At 39.4% G+C, this 22,939-nt stretch overlaps 1 protein-coding gene across 1 annotated transcript in view; it reads right to left on the reverse strand.

The window, feature by feature from the left end:
* The window catches only part of IGF2 (insulin like growth factor 2), a 52,527-nt gene extending 35,232 nt beyond the window's left edge, over window positions 1-17,295 (reverse strand). The window contains exon 1 of the mRNA XM_075326390.1: window positions 17,005-17,295. Coding sequence (XP_075182505.1) covers window positions 17,005-17,064 — 60 coding nt within the window. The 5' untranslated portion in view covers window positions 17,065-17,295. The remainder of the gene's footprint in view (window positions 1-17,004) is intronic.
* Between the last annotated feature and the right edge of the window lie 5,644 nt (window positions 17,296-22,939).

Here is a 22,939-nt window from a genome sequence, read left to right on the forward strand (position 1 = left end):
CCAGCTTTCCTGGTTCACTTTTAAGCAGCTCTTCTCCAGCTGAAATAGGAGACCCCATCATGATGTCCATCTGTCTATGGCACAGGGTGTATGTTGTAAACCACCGTTTCCCAATTCCAGTGCTGAGGAGCTACAAACAGGGCATGTTTTCAGGATTTCCTTAGTATGTACACGGGTAATAACTTAATCACCCGTATTGGTGGTGATTCCAACAAATAGGAAACCCTGAAAACAGGCAGTGTTGATAGCTCCTGAGGACTAGAGTTGCGAAACACTGTTGTAGACTCTTCAATATCACTGTAGTGTCTGCGTCTCTACAGAAACGGCGGCTTACTCACCGCCATGGCCGGGTCACCTCCTCCCCTGCACTCCCCCGGCCATTCACGTGTCCTATTGCCTTCTTCCCCTCCTAGGCCCCCTATATGCCACACGTTTCCCAGGAGTGCACCTAAGATGCGTGCATGCACACTGGCTCTCCTCTTAAAGGGCTGGCATGTTATTTCCAGGAAATGTCTTTCAGCCTATGGCTAAGAGGTACTATGTATTTAAGGCACCACCTCATTAGGAGAGGTGCCTGCACAACACCTCTAGTTAGTCAGTCAGTTTCCAGTCTTCTACCTAGTTAGTGGTCAGGTCCTGAGCTTCTGTCCCGCTATCCCTGTGTCCGTCACTCTGTACCTGCCTTCCCATACCTATCTATCCCTGCCCTGCTCACCATACTGTACCCACGTGTCCTGCCTGCCTCAGTCACTCTACCTGTACCTGGCTATTCCAGAGTCCATCACCTTGGGGGTCAGCTGCCAAAGTCCCGGTCAATGCCCTGGGCGCTTAGTTAATCCCCTCCCACGAAAGGGTAAGCCCGGGTCCCCCCTGTGGTCCAGTGGGTCCACTAATCCCGGTCGCTGCCTCTACACCGGCCGCGAGCATTATAGTCACACCCAGTCTGAGCCTTTGAGCCAACGTCTTTTAGAAATCATAAATGGGGCCTCACTCTGGACTACCTATATAAGTTTGGCTGTGGCTTCCTCCAGCAAAATCAGCTGTTTCCCATACAAAAGACTGGGACACAACAATCCCTTTAAATCTGTGTGAACCTCCTCCCTTCCCATGCCAGGAACTGACTTCACTATTGCAAAAGATCTTCTGTTCTATAGAAGACAAAAGTGAAAGGTCAGGAACCCAAAATTTCCTTTTTTTTTTATACAGGAAGGACATGTAATGTGATGTTTCGCCTTTAGTAAGGTTCCTTTAATAAAGAGCAAAGAGTGACAAAGCATTTCCCCTCTGTACATCACAAGCTGAGATTTTACAGATTAGGCGAAAAGTAAAAGTTAGAACTAAAAAAAGAAAAAATGATCATAAGACAGTGACGGTCACAACCTTTGTGATAGAGGCAGTGAGACAGCTTGTGGAATTGATGAGATACCAGATAATACTCACAATGGACTCTTCCATCTGAAATTATAAGAAACTTTCTACATTTTTGTTCAGAGATTTAGTTATTCAAGAGAAACTTTACGGCAAAAGTGATACAACTGGGCCAACATTAAAAATGTCCAACATTTAAACTTTGCAAACTTCAACTACACAGGACCAAGATGTATCATAGTCATTTATGCTGGTTGATATATGTGACGTATCTTATTTATCTTTAAGCCCCCTATACATATTAGACTAATGTTAGCCAAATCGCAAAATATCGACAGGATCGGTCAACGGTCTAATGAGTATGGGAACGCCAACCAACTGATGGTGGGGAGAGATGTCAATCAGGCATGTCCAATCTTGGATTGCCAATCGCATTGTTCTACTAGAGATAAGTCACCTGTCAACAAGTTAGCTGATGGGTTTCCACAGGAGCTATCAGCCGCATAAATATTCCTGCACATGGGAGACTTGTTTGAAATGGCTGTGGGCTAAATGATCTACCAAAGCTTCATTTGGCTTTAGACTATCTAGTCTAAGTTTGCACCACCTATTAATTGGCTTAAAGAGGTTGTCCACTACTTTTACATTGATGGCCTATCCTTAGGATAGGTCATCCTTGTCTGATTGGTTGGGGTACAACAGACAGCACCCCTGCTGATCAGCTGTCCCTGGTGGCAGCGGCAGCAGCAGGAAGCTGATAATGCTTTGTTTCGGGGATGCCCTGTCTTCTGATAGCGGCCGCGGCCAGGTACTGCTCATCTGCCTTCTATTGATTTGAATGAAAGGTGACTGTGCAGTACCTGGCCACGGCCACTATCAGTTAACGGGGCAGCTCCATAACTGAATATTTCTGGACACCTGCTGCCCCCACCGGCACAGAGTACAGCTGGTTAGCATGGGTGCCCGGAGTCGGACTCCGGACGACCAGATATTGATAACCTTTCCTAAGGCTAGGCCAACAATGTAAAAGTAGTGGTCAACATCTTTAAGTTTGTGCCAGAAATTTATGCCAAATTTGGCACACTTTTAGCTGCACAGTGTAATATGTTCAGATGTTCCCCTCTGAAAGAAGTAAGAAACTCTTTGATCTACCTCCTTGTCCAACAAGGCACCCAAAGTGTCCAAAACAAATAAGTATGGTACAAGTCACGAAAGACGTCTTTTTGGCTAAAAAAAAATTGCAGCAGAAATCATGGACATTAAAGTTAATAAATGCATAGTCCAAGAGATACGTGTCACAGCTCCATTTATATTTCTAAACGAGCCAAGTCTTAGGGGGCTTTACACGTTGCGACATCGCTTCCGAAATATCGTCGGGGTCACGTCGTTAGTGACGCACATCCGGCGCCGGTAGCGACATCGCAACGTGTAAATCCTAGGTGCGACGATAAACGATCGCAAAAGCGTTGTAAATCGTTGATCTGTGTAGTGTCGTTCATTTCCATAATGTCGGGTCGACCGCAGGTACGATGTTGTTGTCGTTCCTGTAGCAACACACATCGCTGTGTGTAAAGCCGCAGGAGCAACAAATATCTCCTTACCTGCGTCCCGACGGCAATGCGGAAGAGAGAAGGTGGGCAGGATGTTATGTCCTGCTCATCTCTGCCCCTCCGCTGCTATTGGCCGGCCGTTTGGTGACGTCGCGGTGACGCCGAATGCACCTCCCCCTTGAAGGAGGGATTGTTCGGCAGTCACAGCGATGTCGCCGAGCTGGTATATGCGTGTGAAGCTGCCGTAGCGATAATGTTCACTACGGCAGCAATCACCACATATCGCATGCGCGACGGGGGCGGGTACTATCGCGCTCGGCATCGCTAGCCAATGCTAGCGATGTCGCAACGTGTAAAGTACCCCTTAGTTGAGAGTGTAGATGAAAAAGTAGAAAATCATTACAAAGTCACTCAACTTTTTAAATAGAGTTTGCATGGGAAAATATTGGAAATTTTTCAATTTTAATTGAACTGTAATCCTGATCCGTGGTTCACGTGACCACGTTAGAAATACAGATGTGGCTTTAGTCATGACTACAGAGGCATTCTATGGCATAAAAGTATTTGGGGACCCAAGTGATACCAACTAGTACCATTATTTTTTGTATTTGTTTTTGCTTCCCAAAGATTTCAAAGTTGAATCTAACATCTTGTCGTAGAAGAGTCACGGGAGAACTTTTCTTTACCTCCACAATGTTACACCACATCCCGTTAAGCCTGTATCTGGTTTATGGAATCGCTGCTGCCAGAAGTGATTTACTTATAAGATTTTCTATCAATCATGTAAATTGAATTTCTCGGCTACCTGTGCGCAGCCCCGTTACGTCCATCTGACGGATCCACGCGCATCATCTGTTTTTCTCCAACATTTCTACCTCCTAACAGCCCTGGCTTTACGATCCTAACCATCCTCTGGATCAAATCATGCCGTCTGTGTTTTGTTTCACAATTAGGCTGGCAATGAAATAAAAATATAAATTAAAGGGACAGAGCAAAAGAAGCAAAAATAATGAAAGGGGGAGTCGGCAACATCTGCTCGCTTGCCGCTACTCCTGCATGTTAAAGGTTCCCTCATATGCCCCCTATTCCCTGTTGCTCAACAATGCAGAAGCCTTTCCAACTCCGCTCGCTCTCTCTCTCCTTCTCCAAACAATCACTGCGGAGAGAAGGCAACTGGGAGAGAAAGAGGAAGAAAAACAGAATGAAACAAGCAAACAACAGACTTTTTCAGCTGGCGACGTGCCATCACTTCGCTCGCTATTCTGGCTGCTTTCGCTTGTTTTGCCTGAATATGCTTTCCTTGGGGACACTAATATGATGAAGGGGTGTTTTGTTTCCTAAAGTAGCCTTTACGGCTTGTCTCCCCTTTCGTTCTCTTTTTCCATACACTTCATTCTTCCATCCGTTTCCCCCTAAAAAGCTAAAGGACGCACTGTACCTTCTAAAATCAATCACAAGTAGAAGCCATCTTAAATTATTAATTTTTGCAAAAAAAAAAGTCGTTTGCTAACATCTACATAACTCTTTTCCGCTGCCAGAAGGTTAATTTAGGGCTGCAATGTTTTACGCTGGGTTATTGCAGGTTGCAAGGAGGGGACAGAGTTTGTCGAGAATAGCGGCGTTAACAACAGGCGGCATATTCTGGAGTAAAGCATGTTCATTAGGTCTAGCCTGCGGTATGTGTGCACTATTTGGCATAATGAGCTGACACACATTTTTCAATCATGGGCACATTGGTACATGACTAGGTTGGCAGGGGCTTTTGGGACACTCAGTTCCACAACAGCTGGAGAAATGTTGGCCGCCTACCACGGCATTATTGCAGGCTGACTACATTGGGAAATTACTCAAAAACTGATACTGTACAGTGCAAAAATAACACATAAAGCGAAGGCCTGAAAACCGGGCGAAGCTTTCTTGGAAAGTCAAGGGTTACATACAATATCTGTGTCTAATTGTTGACTAAAATGTTACTACGCTAATCCCTGTGGCGTTCTCCTCCGGAACAGAACAGGCCTTACCTCCTCCATTTAAAGGTGGCATGTGCTGTTCTAGAAGACCTCGAACGCTCTGTGATTAGTGATAAATTTTCTCTTCCAGTTATATATATCCGTTGCAATTGTCTAAATACCAAAGAAAATGAAAAGATATCCTGAATAGCTAATTTAAAGTGTTCAAAGGTGTTTAAAGGGGACCTGCCACTCCCCATAAATGTGACTTTTTTTTAACCTACGGTAAATGCCCCTGTTCCCCTGAATCTGGTGATGTTTTTCTTTTGTTCCTGAGCCTCTCCGTTCCTGAGATATGGCCCCCTATTCGCGGCATGTAAATCTGCATTTTTTTTAACCAACTGGGTGTTGGCATCTTGATGACCACGGCCAATTGGCTAAAAAGATATTATTTATTTACCTTAGAAGAAAAGGTTGTATCTCAGGAACGGAGAGGAGTAGAGAAAAAAGAAAAACAACATCAGATTCAGGAGAACGGCAGCATTTACACCAGGTAAAATAAATTATCTATTTATGACAAATGAGATTCCCTTTAAGAAGGATCTATCATGACTATCAATGTGTCTGTTTGAGTATATTATTCTCCACCATACAATAATTCTGGACCAATAATTTGTACCTTTCTTCTATCATTTTTTTCTAGAAATATATGAATAAATTGACCACTGGTGTTTTGGCTAAGTCTTGAAAACTAAACTTACTATACAAACAATTCAATCTGCTGTGCAGAAATCCAATGCGTTTCGGCAAAGTGCCTTAGTCATGGTGTGAAACTGATGCAGAGTACCGAAACGCGTCAGTTTTCTGCACAGAAAGATTCAATTGTTTTTATGGTAATTTTGGCTCTTAAGATTGAAGTTTTTACTTATGGAGAAGTTTTTGCTGGACAACTTTATTTGATCTGTGGTTCTTTGCTTGAAGCCTGGACCTGGGCAATTCCGTGCGGATCGCCTCCATCTGGTGCAGGTGTTACAAGGATCGGTGAGTTGTTCCCCTCCTCCCTTCCCTACTGTATGGTCTATAATAGTGAATGGCGTAATTCACATGTCCATTACTTTCCGTGGACCAACTGGTCCATGCAAAATTGTGGAGACATGTCCGGTACTCATCCGAGTGTCGGCTCAAAAACAGCAATGCAAATCTATGGGTCCATGAAAAAATTGGATGGCACTCGGCTATCACCCCAGTGCAGTATGTTAGCTAGGATAACAATAAAATAAAAAATCCATGTAAGAGAAAAGCTGATGAAACTCGAACTGAGCTCTGATAAAACTTTGATTAAACTATGGTCAAATCATCTCTGATCAGTCAGTTTTTCTCATACGTACAAAATACTGACCTGTGAAGGAGCCTAAGTGTAATGTTCACAGCCAGTGTAGAGGCAGTGAGCGGCATTAGTGGACCGAGTGGACCACAGGGGGACCCAGGCTTACCCTTTAGTCAGAGGAGCTTAACTAAGCACCCACCATGACGTGGACTGCAGGTACCACTCCCAGGGCAGTGACCGGGACTGTGGCATCTAACCCCTAGGGCAGGTGGAAGGACTCAGGAATAGACAGATGCAGACAGGGTGACTAAGTCAGGCTGGACAAGTGGGTACAGAGAGGAGTGGTGGGCACAGCTGGGATAGACAGGTATGGGAAGGTAGGTACAGAGGTAAAAAGACCTGACACCTAGCTGACTAGCTAGCAGACTGGAACACTGGCTAACTGAATGTGTTGCGCAGGCACCTCCCCTAATGGGAGGGTGCCTTAAATACACAGTGCCATAAGCTGAGAGACATTTCTGGGAAATGGTGCGCTGGCCCTTTAAGAGGTGGGCCGATGTGCACGTGTGTGCCTTAGGCCCGTTTCACACGTCAGTGAGAAACACTGACGTTCTTCACTGATGTGTAAAACACGCACATGTCCCTCCGTGTTCCGTGATTCAAGGCACACGTGGGTTGTCCATGTGCAATCCGTGATCCGTGATTGCATATGGACATTGCTCACCTGCCTTCTCTGCTACTGTCCATGGTGCTGAACTCCTCCGCTCTGCAGCGTCCGCCCACCGCTCTCAGCAGCTACTTCCTGGTCGGCATTTCCTGCTCTCATGAATATTCATGAGCCAGGCAGGAGTTGCTGAGAGCGGAGCAGGCACAGCGAATCGCAGGCAAGGTAAGTTGAAAATGTTAAATATTTAATATGTCCGTGATTTTCTTGTACGTGTGTCACTGATCACACACGGATCACACCATAGGGTCATCAGTGATGCCAGACAAAAACTGACTTGTCTCCGTGCAGAATCACGGCCATGCATGCACGCTGCACGAAGACACGTTCAGTGAAAAATCACTGATGTGTGAGCAGACCCATTGCTTATAATGGGTCTGCGTATGTCAGTAATTCTGGTACGTATAAAAAAAAGCACAAACGTACCAGAATCACTGACATGTGAAAGGGGCCTAAAGGACACTACCAGGAGACCTGGGCTGCGTGCACAGGCACCGGGAGGGGAAGGAGGCAGCAGCACACAAGGATGGCCAGGGGGGAGTAGGGGAGGACTCGGCTGGCGCAGTGAGTAAGTTGGTGTCAGTGCAGGGACTAAGGATGAGATCAACCTCCTCTTATCATCTGTCCAAAGTGGATCCATTAAGTAAAACCAAAATGGACCTGTTTCAAATGGAATAAAAATGAATGGCTATTTAATAGATGGGTTTTCCATAGACTTCAATGTTAAATTAAAAAAAAGGATCCAGTTGCAATCCGTTTTTTTTTTTTAGCAGGACAAAAAAGGTAATGTCTGCAAAAGATTGAGGCTGGATCTGTTTCAAACGGATTATTACTGGACATGTGAACTGAAAGACTAGTTTTCTTAGTATCATTCCAGCACAATGAGACATCATTAAATCATTGGCTTTCTACCAGGAATCTCATAAACAATGGATGGAGCTCATTGGCCTCTGCAAAGGAGTGATGATTAAGAGGGCAATTCTGATTAGAGGTTTCCTTAAGATTGCTGTCCACGTTGGCCTGGGCATGATTCTCCCGGCTTCATTGTTGGCAGCTCTTTGATGAGCCGGAGACGTGACTCACCGGATGAGTTAAGACTGAACTCAACAGTTACAGAAGGCAAAAAAAAGAATTATCTATACATTAGTACTAACAGCTAAGCGGATTCCTCTCCATATATATTCTGACAATTCTCTGAGAAGAGTCAGAAATGAAAGGTCCCTGCGAGTAGAATCCCACCACTTCCGAGGACAGAAGTCAAAGCTCCACTTTAGCGTTTTTTGTTTTGTCAGCGCTGGAGTGGCACTTTAAATCTAAGTCCCCTGCCTCAGGTATTATACTCATCCTTTTATCGGTGCCGCTCCGGTCCCCACAGTGCCACCTTGTAATCATTTCTTCCGAGTGTCTGGAAATAAGAAGTTACACCTCAAGTTCTCAATACAAGTCTATGAGAGCCATAAAGAGGCTCTCATACACTTGTACTGAGTTGTGACCTCCGCCGCTCTCCATGAAACAATGGAGCTGCCAGCAGGTCACAAATCACAGGAATTGACCGGAATGGCATCGAAAAAAGGTGAAAACGCTGGAGGGTGAGTTTAACACAAGGGACAGGGGACTTTGATTAAATGCATACCTCCAGTGGTGAAAAAAAACCCAAAACACTGGAGTGCTGCTTTTAATCTAAGTGACCTTTTACTGATGCCGCTCTGGTCCCGCAGTGACATCTTATGATCATTTCTTCTGGGTGTCAGACATTATTTCACAATCTTTCAATACAACTCTATGAGAGCCAGAATGGGGCTCTCATAGACTTGTATTGAGTTGTAACCTAGAGAAACACTGGAGTTCCTGACAGGTCATAAATCACAGGAGAAAGACTGTACCATTGATGATAAAAGGTGAAAATGCCGGAGGGTGAGTTTAACACAAGGGGCAGGTGACTTTGATTAAAAGCATCACTCCAATGGTGAACATCGAATTGGTGCTTTTAAGCTAAGTGACCTTTCACTGATGCTGCTCTGGTCCCACAGCGACATCTTGGGATCATTTTTTCTGCGTGTCAGACGTTATTTCACAAGTTCTAAATACAACTATATGAGAGCCAGAATAGGGCTCTCATAGACTTGCATTGAGTTGTGACCTGGAGAAATACTGGAGTTCCCGACAGGTCATAAATCATAGGAGAATGACCAGAGCGGTGATGATAAAAGGTGAAAACACCGGATGATGAGATTAACACATGGGGCAGGGGACTTTGATTAAAAGCATCACTCCCGTGGTGAACACTGAAGTGGTCGTTTTAATCTAAGGGACCTTTTACTGATTCCGCTCTAGTCCCACAGTAACATCTTGCGATCATTTCTTCTGAGTGTCAGGAGTTATTTCACAAGCTCTCAATACAACTCTATGAGAGCCCGAATGGGGCTCTCATAGACTTGCATTGAGTTGTGACCTAGAGAAACACTGGAGTTCCCAACAGGTCATAAATCATAGGAGAACTTACATCGGCGCCATATCACTCATGCACAGTAAGGCTCCATTGGTTTTCTGTTGGAATGTTTAATACAGTTTGAGATGAGCACATGGTGCCCCCCCCCCCAGTCTATTCAATACAAAACAAATCCCATATAAATGTTTGCATTCACCAATGTGGAAACAAACCCTTGTGTATATTCTGCATCCAGGAGATTTGTGAAGCTACATTCCAACACACCCATTACCCTGACAAAGCTAAAGTGAATATGACTAGGTAAGGGATTGCATTTCATTAAAGGAGTCTGTGTAAGCGAGAAACTATGCACATACCGCACATGATCGGACCTCTCATGTGCCAAAATAATAACCCGGGCAAGTCTGCCGTGATTGCTATGTTGGGCTCATAATGAAATAACTTTATGCTCGGAGTGTTTGGCAACTAAGCGTGCGCTGTAAATTCTAATGTAAAGGACGGGAACGCTGTGTTGTTCCGTGCGTCTGCCTAAGTGGAAAGACAGATTGCAACCTCTAGAAGCCAGGTATAGATCATGCTCCAGAACTAAAACAGGACCATTTGGTACTATTGTATTGTGAATGATCTCGGAGAGTTGCACTGTGTGACAACATATAAAGTAGTGCCGCATAAGAACATATATAGTAGTGCCATATAACAACATATAAAGTAGTGCCACATAAGAACATATATAGTAGTGCCATATAACAACATATAAAGTAGTGCCACATAAGAACATATATAGTAGTGCCATATAACAATATATAAAGTAGTGCCGCATAAGAACATATATAGTAGTGCCATATAACAACATATAAAGTAGTGCCACATAAGAACATATATAGTAGTGCCATATAACAACATATAAAATGGTGCCACATAAGAACATATATAGTAGTGCCACATAAGAACATATATAGTAGTGCCATATAACAACATATAAAGTGGTACCATAGAAGAACACAAATAGTAGTGCCACATATGAACATATATAATAGTGCCATATAACAACATATAAAGTGGTACTATAGAAGAACACAAATAGTAGTGCCATATAAAAACATCACATATATAGCAGTGCGATATAACAACATAGAAAGTGGTACCATATAAAAATGTATATAATAGTGCCATATGTCAACATATAAAGTGGTACTACATATGATCACAAATAGTAGTGCCATATAAGAACATATATAGCAGGACCATATAGCAACATTAAAAGTGGTACCATATACGAACGTATATAATAGTGCCATATGTCAACATATAAAGTAGTACCACATAAGAGCACATATAGTAGTGCCACATAGGAACATAAAAAGTCGTAAGATATAAGAACATGTATACCAATGCCATGTTACACCATATAAAGTAGTACCATATAAGAACAAAAATAGCAGTGCCATATGACAAAATAGAAAGTAATATCATATACAATCATATATAGTAGTGCCAAAAACACCATATGAAGTGGTACGATATATGAACGTACAGTATATATGGTAGTAGTGCCCTATAACAATGTAAAAAGTGGTACCATATGAGAAAATATATTATAACAGTGCCATATAGCAACATAAGAAGTGGTACCATATCATATATAGCAGCGCCATAAGACACCATATAAAGTGGAACCATATAAGAATGTATATAATAGTGCCATAAGACACCATAGAAAGTGGAACCCTATAAAAACATATATAGTAGTGCCATATATCAATATAAGAAGTGGTACCATATAAGAACATATATAGTAGTGCCATATATCAATATAAGAAGTGGTACCATATAAGACCATATATAATAGTGCCATATAACAACATATAAAGTGGTACCACATAAGAGCACACATAGTAGTGCCATAAAGCAACATACAAAGTCGTAAGATAGAAGAACATGTATAGCAACGCCATATTACACCATATAAAGTGGTTCCATATAAGAACATACATAGTAGTGCTATATAACACCATATGAAGTGGTAGCATAAGAACATTCCGTATATAATAGTGCCCTATATCAATGTAGAAAGTGGTACCATATGAGAAAATATATTATAGTAGGGTCATGTAACAACAAATAAAGTGGTCCCATATAAGAACATATATAGAGGTGCCATTTAATAATATAGCAAGTGATGCCATAAAAAACATATATAGCAACACCATAAAACACCATAAGAAGTGGAACCATATAAGAACATAAATAGTAGCGCCATATGACAATAATAGAAGCGCATAATACGAGCTAGTTACGTAGTTGTGATCGGCTGCTTTTGCAACAGACCCCTACTACTCATACTACAGACTCAGATCTTCAGGTCGCCACTTTTTTATTACCAGGGGAAGTTTCCATTCCTGGGGATGACCTACTCCTACTCCTACTCCTACTCCTACTCCTAATCTTGCTATAGGAACAAGATGGCTTTACACTAGCTATATATTTTAGCTGGGATTTGTTGGCCTATGCCAATCCTCAGACCATCACATATGAGCCCATTAAATAAAATTTGTGTTTAGACCCAACTGTAGAAGTGTCAGTATCTGACGTCTTCTTGAGGGCCATTGACCAGACTCTTAGGAACATCGCGGTCCTGGCAAAGCCTAATTGAGCAACATTATTATTATTATTTATTATTATAGCGCCATTTATTCCATGGCGCTTTACATGTAAAAGGGGTATACATAATAGGAACAAGTACAATAATCATAAACAATACAAGGCACAGACAGGTACAAGAGGATAGAGGTCCCTGCCCGCGAGGGCTCAGTCTACAGGGGATGGGTGAGGATACAGTAGGTGAGGGCATTGATCACAAACTAAAATAATATAATGTAGCAAATCCCTTCCAAAATGGTTATTAACTAGCAATTGGTAGCCAGACACCCCAAACCTGCCCTCAGACATTGCCCTATGGCTCGAATAATCAACCCACCGCTGGTTGAAGCAAGAATTGTTTCATGGATGGCAGCAAAATCACAATTCTGGTCAATGGAAACAATAACTGTGCGATCATGTCTCGTGATTTTTGTACCCTAAATGTTAAATTGGAGCCAATATCTGTTGACCAAAACGCAAGATTGGAATGTATTAGGGTATGTTCACACAAACATTTTTGGAGCAGTTCCTCTCCGAAATCCTCCTAAACAAACTTTTTTAAAAAACAAAAAACTTGGAAAATTCTTTGAATTCACTTCTCTGGGAAACTCACTTGACTTGCTCATATGAAGAGTTTTTAGAGTGTTTTTCCTTGAGTAATCATTAGGCAAGATCGAATACCTCAAATAATCGGCTTTGCGAATATTTTCCGAATAGGTCGCCGCTATGCGAATATTCGATGCGCAATGTAAGTCTATAGGAAGCCCGAATAGTTCCGAATAGTTGTTATTTGGATTTCTCATAGAGTTACATTGTGCATCGAATATTTGTGAATAGTCGAATAGCGGTGACCTATTTGCAAAATATTTGCGAAGCCAAGTATTTGAGGTATTCGATCATCCCTAGTAATGATCCATTAAGGCGGATCCTGCAGAGATCCATTGGGGAAAAAAATTTTCAAGCACAACTTTTTTTGTCCGTTGTCAAATAATTGATTTCTGCCGGATCCGGGTTTTTTTAACATTGGAGTCTATGGAGAATGGATCCGTTAACGATCTGTTATTTAGCCATCTGGTTTGCTTGCATTTGTAATGGATACGTTTTTTTTCTTACAGGATCCGTTTCAAATGGAAGATAAATAGCAACAGATCCGTTAACAGATCCATTCTCCATAGACTCCAATGTTAAAAGAAATGGATTCGGCAGACAAAAAAGTTGGGTTTGCAGAACTTTTTTCCCAAGGATCTCTGTAGGATCCGATCTAACGGTTGAATACTGGACATGTGAACTCGGCCTGATGAAGGTTTGGAGCTCGTCACTGTGAAGCTGTAGGTATCCGACAAATAAAAACCCGCTTCAGGGTGAAAAAAAACCCTTCCGAAAACTGCTCCATCCCCCAAAAAAGGAGTATTTCCTGAAGTGAAAAGCTTTGTGTGAACATAGCCTTAGTGTGTTGACGCGCACGTCTTGGCATTTATATTCTGCGGAGATCTACATCAGGGCAGCATGGTGGCTCAGTGTTTAGCACTGTATGGTGGCTCAGTGGTTAGCACTACAGCCTTGCAGCGCTGGGGTCCTGGTTTTGCATCCCACCAAGGACACCATCTGCAAGGAGTTTGTATGTTCTCCCCGTGTTTGCGTGGGTTTCCTCCCACATTCCAAAGACATACAGATAGGGAATTTAGATTGTGAGCCCCAATGGGGACAGTGTTCCTGATGTATGTGAAGCGCTGCGGAATATGTTAGCGCTATATAAAAATAAAGATTTATTATTAGGTCTATTTCTTGTTTTTCTCCTATTTTGCCTATAGTTTCTCATAGAATAAAGACCACCTACGAACTCAAACAAAACAGAAGATGTGGGGCTGTAATAACTCCCTGGTTTGAATTCCCAAACATTTCCCAGAACGCTCAAAGAAAAATGATCTTCATCTACGTCTCCTTACAGTTTACCCCTCCTCTCTATTGCTGTTAGTGCGTTAAAAAAAATAGTAATGCAAAATTTGGAGGGGTATGGGTTAAACGATGGCTGCAGGCAGGGTATCTAACCATTAGGCTGTGCCATGTGTTCAGTGTCTGTGTGGGAAGAGCTCCCTACTAGGAATCTTGAGTCAGCAGTTCGCAGAATGTGTGCGTGCATCACTCGCACTGTAACAAGCATGCTCTGTAGACACGTCACAAGGGCTCACCATCCTTATACAAAGCATCACTTCAAAGGGCAGCGAACACAAGCGTTTTCCTAGAAATGAATTAGCCAAGGGGCCCTGAATCCACACACAGCCCCGCAGATCATCTGCAGTTCACGTTACACTCAATGTAGACGGAGCAGGCGGAGGATCGGTTACAGGCGAGGAGTAGCGGAACGCAACATTTCCTACCTGATTGCACCGAACAATGCATATTTGTAAATAATCCATCATTTCATAAACAAGCAGATTTAAATTTTATGGCTCATTCACCGAGAGCTTAAATATATTCCGGCAGCGATATGGGGATCACAGCCCCCCGGATGGACAGTTAGATTGATGCGGAATCAGAATACACTTTTCAACTGGTCCCAACTGTTTGTAAATTCCTACTCTAGTCGTGGCGGGCTGGGATCATAGTGCTGAGATTGCAATATCAGCATTTTACAGCTGACGACTTCATATCAGTGATCTAGACTATGGCCACGTATCACTTACAGTCGTTATCATTTTTATGGTTTTCCAATGTGTCTGTAAAAAAAATGACGGCTGATGACGGCGGCTTTTAGATACGTAGTGCAGAAAATAATAGAAAAACTAATGTTAAACATTGCATTCAAAAGGGTTATCTCAGAGAGGATAGATATTGACCACTATGGGCGGCATGGTGGCTTAGTGGTTTGCACTGTATGGTGGCTCAGTGGTTGGCACTGTATCGTGACTCAATGGTTAGCACTGTATGTAGCTCAGTTATGGTGGCCCAGTGGTTGGTGGCCCAGTAGTTGGCACTGTATGGTGGCTCAGTGGTTGGCACTGTATGGTGGCTCAGTAGTTAGCACTGTATGGTAGCTCAGTGGTTGACACTGTATGATGGCTCAGTGGTTGGCACTGAATGGTCACTCAGTGGTTAACACTGTATGGTCGCTCAGTGGTTGGTACTGTATGGTGGCTCAGTGGTTGGCACTGTATAATGGCTTAATCCTAGAACATGCAACCATAGAATTCTACCATAGAAAACAAGTAACCTAGCAGGCCTGCGAGGCCCCAGGTATGCGTTCTAGGGTAATTGTTAGCCCTGTATTGTGGATCAGTGATTGGCACTGAATGGTGGCTCAGTGGTTGGCACTGTATGGTTGCTCAGTGGTTGGCACTGAATGGTGGCTCAGTGGTTGGCACTGTATGGTGGCTCAATGGTCAGCACTGTATTGTGGCTCAATGGTTAGCACTGTATGGTGGCTCAGTGGTTGGCAGTCCAGTCTTGCATCGCTGGTGTCCTGGGTTCTAATCCCACCCAGGACAACATCTGCAAGGAGTTTGTATGTTCTCCCCTTGTTTATGTGGGTTTCCTCCCACACCCCAAACACATACTGATAGGGATTCTAGATTGTGAGCCCCAATGGGGACAGTGATCATGTCTATAAAGTGCTATGGAATGAATGGCTCTATATAAGTGAATAAATGTTAATAATTATTATTATTATTCTGTCACCTCCATTCATGCAGGTTCCATGGTGGGCCCATTATAAACAACTATGATGCCCCCCCCCCTCCCCCCAAAAAAAATAAGGTGGCGGGAGCCAAAGTAACACCATGCCTTCCTATTAGCATTGGCACATTATCCTTGGAATCATCCCTAACAATATACCACCAATTACTATGCAGAGACAATAACAATGACATAACATTACATGTAGCCCATTTATACACATGCTATAGGGAATTATCATCATCTGCTCTATTAACATGATTAAAGAGGAATTTCCTCTGCAAGAAATCCAAAGGCAATGATACGTGTAAGTCCGGGAAAGGGTTAATATTGCCCAGGCGCCCTATAACCCCCGTATTTTGTAGCAGTTATCTATAAGCAGAGTTCACTCCATTTCTACTCCTTGGCTGTATTTTGTAGGCTCAGCACAGTTAGACTAGAAGTCAGACTTACTAAATGCCCTTTACTCTGACGCCCTCTAGTGACTGTACAGGGTAACAGCTACCGTCATATTTTGCATATTTTACTTTTTCTCCACTTTTCTTCCCCAAGTAATCATTTTTCTCCTTCTCCCTATCCAGTGTTAATTCCTTTCTTCATTCTCAGACAGACCTAGAGAAATAATCTGCACAGCTTAAAATTACCGTCTGCCCCAAGGTAGTCATTTACTCCACCACTAATTAACAAGAGGGAGCTAGAAAACAACCCCCTCAGACCCAGGCCACCTCTCACCTCCACCACCAGCATCAGCTCCACCACTAATCCACCAAAAACATCCTTCCTGCAATTACAGTGGAACTACAACTCCCAGCACAGCCGGCACCTTGCTTAACTCTAACCTGACATAACCTCACACTAGCAGCAAGTTGCACCCACAAAGGGTTAACCAACCATAATAAATGACAACATGCATGTGCCTGATTATGATAATGAGGGCAATTCAGACGTGACGTCACTTATGTGTTATGACGCAAAAATGATTAACCCCATGAATGCTTTATGTAATGTCATGTAATCACCGGCAATTATCCACATTTCATGCAGGGCTGGCTCTTATGGGGGGTCTGATGATGTCACAGCTGTGGAGATGATGTCACCGGAGCCATAAGAATTGTGCAGCAATCTGAGCTCATCCCCGCTAATCCCTCGGCCCCCTTCGTCTTCGCACTGACACTTCCTGGTACCGAAGGAGCAGCAACTTGTATATTGTCATCTGCTTCAAAGTCTGCACCTTAATCACTATTATTATTATTATTATTATTATTTATGGAGCAATCCCACCTTCATCCCCCTCTCCAGCCCACCATCGACCCCCAAAAGGTTACCTGTACACCCCGCCAGGACTGGGCTGTGCAGCTTCTGTTCTTGCATCTTAGTTGCTCCATTTCTTTGCTTATTGTAATTGATTTAGCAGCTCCTGTAGATTTGGAGGGTACAACACCTTTTTCTCCTTTTCTATATGTATTTTGTATAAGATGTTGTATGTGGTGCGTCCAGGCTGCTGCTCTACACTGCTGCTTTATGGAAGTTACTGGATGGGATGGAGAGAGGAGACTCTGATGGTAGAATGCATTGAGAAGTCTTCTCACTCAGGCTACAATAATATTCTTGTTAGCTGCTCCAGTCCTAGGGAGACAGACTGAGGAGGCAGCCTGCCCTTTCTTTTATACACCCTACCTCCCCCCTCTGCTCCCCCTGCAGTGGGCATGTTCCTCTGCATCCACACCCCTTCCCCCCACCCCAAAAAGAGAATAAGTGAAAGTGTCTAATCAAGAACTCTACGCCAGGGAGTCATTGTTCTTCATTTCATTCACAAGTTTACTTGATACTATTGTACTGTGCTGGAGAGGTAACAGCAGCGCTGCCCTGTGCTGTAAGACCCTCATGTGTCCCCCCCTGGGCACTTCCATATGTCACTCACCCCACACACAGCCCTGTCAGCCTCGCTGCCTCACCAGCTCCAACCACTCACACTGTAGAAGCCTCTGGAGTATTATTATTATTATTATTATTATTATTTGTATTATTATTTATATTCATCATTTATTATTCATGTTTATATAAATATTATTAACAAGAGGCATATTATATATGTCTTCATACTACTGTATCTATGTAATATTTATCTACCTATCATATCTATCTATCTCTATTTATCAATAAGTGTTTATTTATCTATCGCTTTTTAATCTGTGTATTATCTATCTATATATTTATCTATTTATTTATTTATCATCAATAACTATGTTTATCTACCTATCTATCAATATTTATCTAGCAATAACTATTTATCCATCTATCACTTTTTATCTATTTATTCTATTTATCTATCACTTTTTATCTATCATCAATATCTCATGTATTTATCTATCAATATATATCAATCAATAAATTTATTTACCTATCTATCACTTTTTATCTATCGATCTATCTATATATCAATAACTCTATAATTACTTATCTATCAATATTTATCTATCAATCAATAACTATTTAGGCATTTATCTATCACTTTTATCTATCTCTTTTTATCTATCTATCTACCCCTCTGTCTATCACTTTTTTTTCTATCCAGCTATTCTATCTATATATCATCTATGCATCTGTCATTGTACCTATCCATCTATCTATCAATCTATCCATCCCTCTATCTATCTCTCATCTATCTATCTATCATCTATCTATCTATCCCTCTATCTATCATCTATTATCTATCTATCCATCTATCTATAATAATAATAATAATCTTTATTTCTATAGTGCCAGCATATTCCGCAGTGCTTTACATCTATCTATCTATCTATCTATCTATCTATCTATCTATCTATCTATCTATCTATCTATCTATCTATCCATTTATCTATCTATCTACCTATCTATCTATCTATCTATCTATCTATCTATCTATCTATCTATCTATCTATCTATCTATCTATCTATCCATTTATCTATCTATCCCTCTATCTATCTATCTATCTATCTATCTATCTATCTATCTATCTATCTATCTATCTATCTATCTGTTTATTCTATCCATCTATTATATCAATCAATAAAATAGTAGATCAGCCAATCCCCTCCATTCCTGGGTGCTAAGCCTCCATGGCAATTACTAATCCTCCTTAATAAAGTGGAAAAATGGAGGCAGCACTCCAAAAATAAAGTGCTAAATTCTAAAACTTCATTGGCGTATGTGGCTAATAAAGTCCTAGTACTTTTGGTGCCACCATTTCTTAATTGACTATCTATCTATCTATCTATCTATCTATCTATCTATCTATCTATCTATCTATCTATCTATCCTTTCTACGTTGCATCTATATACATACACATATGTGTGTATATATATATACACATATATGTATATATACACATATGTATATATGTACACACATATATATATATACACATGTGTATATACAGTATATACGTATATATATATATATATATATATATATATATATATATAGTTATAAAACAAAAATATATATTTATTATTTTTATATATATATATATATATATATATATATATATATATATATATATATATATATATAAATCATTCTAGGAAATATTACTCCTATCAATAACTTGAGTTCTGTTTCATTAATTGTTGCACAAATAAAAAAAAATAATGACATGTATGCTAATGATTTTTTACTTTACTTTTTACTTTTTTTTTACTTATATGTCCAATTAAGTGTGTTCGAAAAACTGCAGATATTTGTTTTCTACAATAATATATAAACAAAAATCATGATCATAAAAATAATCCATTTCATAATATTTATTAATGATAAGAATCATACATGATTTTTTACTTTACTTTTTACTTTTTTTTTACTTATATGTCCAATTAAGTGTGTTCGAAAAACTGCAGATATTTGTTTTCTACAATAATATATAAACAAAAATCATGATCATAAAAATAATCCATTTCATAATATTTATTAATGATAAGAATCATACATGTATTTTGTGTCTCCTTGTGCTATATTCATATTGCCATTCACTTAACCTAGGCTTAATTTTTTTTCTCTGTTGATTTATGAGACCCTCCTAAGGAAGGGAGGCATTTTCTTGTTATGATCCGAGACTGCACACTATAGAAAAAAAAAAAGATAAAAACTATTTAAAAAAATGACTGTTTTATCACCTAAAATTTCTTGTAAGCAGAGTGGATAGGGCGGTATAAGAAAAAGTGAAAAGAAAAGCGGCTTGTTCTGTAGTAGCTTTGAAATACTGTAATATATTCCATATAAAAATATATTTTTTGTTGTTGTGCAATTAGATTATATAAAAAAAAACAAAAAACTGATCCTTGTGATAATCTTAAATTAATTTTACACTGCCGGAGTTAAGACCTAAAAAAATCAGAAAATAAAAAGAATCTAGGAACTTACTAAAAGTTTTCCTTTACTAAACATTTGCTCATTTTATATTATTGGGCTGTGAAATCACAGACATACCGTATATATTATTGTGCTCTGCATCCGGCTACTCAGCCGATGTGATCTATAATTAGAAAAATTGTGCCTATGGCATCAAAATAATTAGATACCACCAAGTCATTACTAAAAACTAACATGGTTTAAATATTTTTTTATGGGTCAATAATCTAAAAACACACAAAAAATGATATTTTAGTGTATAGACCAAGGCATATCATCAAGAGTGTGGAAAATGGATCATATTATTATATTTATTATAAGTATAGTATATTTATTCATATGGGCACTGACATATGAAGACATGATTGTGTCCTGATCAAACATACCTTTAACTAATTTTTTATTTTAGGAAAATACATCATACAGCCATTATAATTTCTACTGCATCGTAAGTAAGGCAATTCTAGTTTATTCTGGGCCACATTAAATCAGACATTATTGTATCATGAATCAGCGAAAAATCCCAACCACACTGTCAAATTCCTAAACTGAAAAGAAGAAAAAAAAATGTATGTTATATATATATATATATATATATATATATTATATTTTTTTCTATGTATATATATATATATATATATATATATACACAATATATAAACAAAAAGACTTAGTGAAAATTCTAATATATATATATATCTATATATTATAATTTTCACTAGGTCCTTTTGATTATATGAGACATTGTCCTGTTAAAAAAAAAAGTCAATCTAAGGTTCATAGTTCAGAGGTAAATTTCACGCAGCATTCATCAGTTGTATAACGTTTACACTAGCAGCTGAATTTTACCAGTACAACAAAAAGTAGAAATAAAAATACTACTACTACTACTAATACTAATACTACTACTACTACTAATAATAATAATAATAATAATAAAAAAAATTGTAGACTAATCAAGAGTTTCCTACATGCATTTTGCATTTTTAAAGGGGAATCCAATAATGTTACTACATTTATAAGTCTATTTTATTATGAAAGCTACAAGAAGGTGTATATATATATATATATATATATATATATATTATTTTTATATATATATATATATATATATATATATATATATATATATATATATATATATATATACGGTATGTATTAAAACTGTATTTTAGCTTAAATAATAACATAAACTTATATGTAGCAACATTATTGGTTTTATATATAAAAGACATTTCTAAAATACTATTTCTATTCAATTCGTAGTGTCACAATTTTTTATTTTGTTTGATAAATAAAAACACAATTATGAAAACATATTGTAATAACAGGAAAAACTTTTAAGTATAGTGTAAGCAAATATTTCCTTGTCTATTAAGAGTTTTTCCAAACAAGTGATGAGTAATGTTATATATATATATATATATATATATATATATATGTATATATATATATATATATATATATATATATATATATATGTATATATATATATATATATATATATATATATATATATATATATATATATATATATATATATATGTATATATATATGTCATTCCTTGTCAGCCTCATTGTGTCACAAAATCATTTTTGAAAGGTTCACAGTAATGTCCATAACGACAGCCAAGTGCTCTGTAGATCTTAGTGCGTGCAGTGAATGTTTAGCCGGAGCAGTGATATGTTTATTACAATCACCTCTTTGTTAACAACAATTTATTTTTGTTTTTATTTATATCCGAGTCTACCGAGAATTTTTGTAATTAATTCTTTATCTTTTTCTTTATATTTTCTTTGTACATCTGCAGGAGAATTAATGTAAAAAAAATAATAAGCCTCACACGTGCTTCAAGTATTCATGGACTTTGACCTTTACAAATGATTTAACAAAATTATTTTTAGTCAAAGTTATTTTTAGCCAATCCATAGCCGTAGTCCCAGCCTTCCGTCCATCTTTTGACAAAATAAGATTGGATAAACAATGAAAGATTTCCTAAATTTTCCATCTTTTATTAGTAGACTGTCCTTATAGTTCCTCCTACTAAGCTTTATTTTATTTTTTTTTAGAAAATGAATGTTAGCTTTAAATGGTTGTCTACCTTGTAATGAATAAGCAACAAAACTGCTTGATCCGTCTTTACTTGAGGTTTGGCATAGGTCCATAACTTTTCAATGGGTCCATAACATTGAGGGATCACGTATCAATAGAGTATGTCGTCAATATGTGATCAGTGTAGGTCTGTTGGGGAGTCATGGTCTCTGTATTTTACGAGAAATCATCATCTGTGTGCTGTGACAGGTATTACAGCTCAACTTGTAAGGCGATGATCAAAGATTTCCGTTATAAAATACACAAATCTTCATAGACCGTATACGTAAGACAGATTTTCTTTTTCTTCTCCATACAACTGTTGCGCTCTGCTCTTGATCGTTTCAAGTTTCTTGCAAGGCACAGAAATCTTGATGGTTGCAATACACACAAATTGTCACAAAGAGTTTTTCTCAAAACTCACCCAGTGTCATGGTGGCATCAGACGCTGTTCACACAACAGACTCTAACATTCGACAGTACGGTTTCTCCTTTGCATCTGAGTTACACAGGCAGGCTCAGGCATCGACCAGCTCTGTGCTCATTTATGGTCAGACTAGGAAGAGATAACCTCTGCTAGCCTGCTGGTTACTTCTAGGATCACATGTTGTTGGAAACCTATCACATTTCCTCCATGCCTTTTTAAGATGTTGGAATCTGTCTTCCCACCCCAGTTATAATGTATTGCTGTGTTGATCTATATGCTGTTGTGTCCCAGTTTTGCTGGTGATTAGCTTGCATGGTTGTTGGAGTTGTTGTGGAATTCTCTCATAATCT

The sequence above is a fragment of the Anomaloglossus baeobatrachus genome, chromosome 10 (assembly GCF_048569485.1).
Source record: "Anomaloglossus baeobatrachus isolate aAnoBae1 chromosome 10, aAnoBae1.hap1, whole genome shotgun sequence".
Classification (NCBI taxonomy): Eukaryota; Metazoa; Chordata; class Amphibia; order Anura; family Aromobatidae; genus Anomaloglossus; species Anomaloglossus baeobatrachus.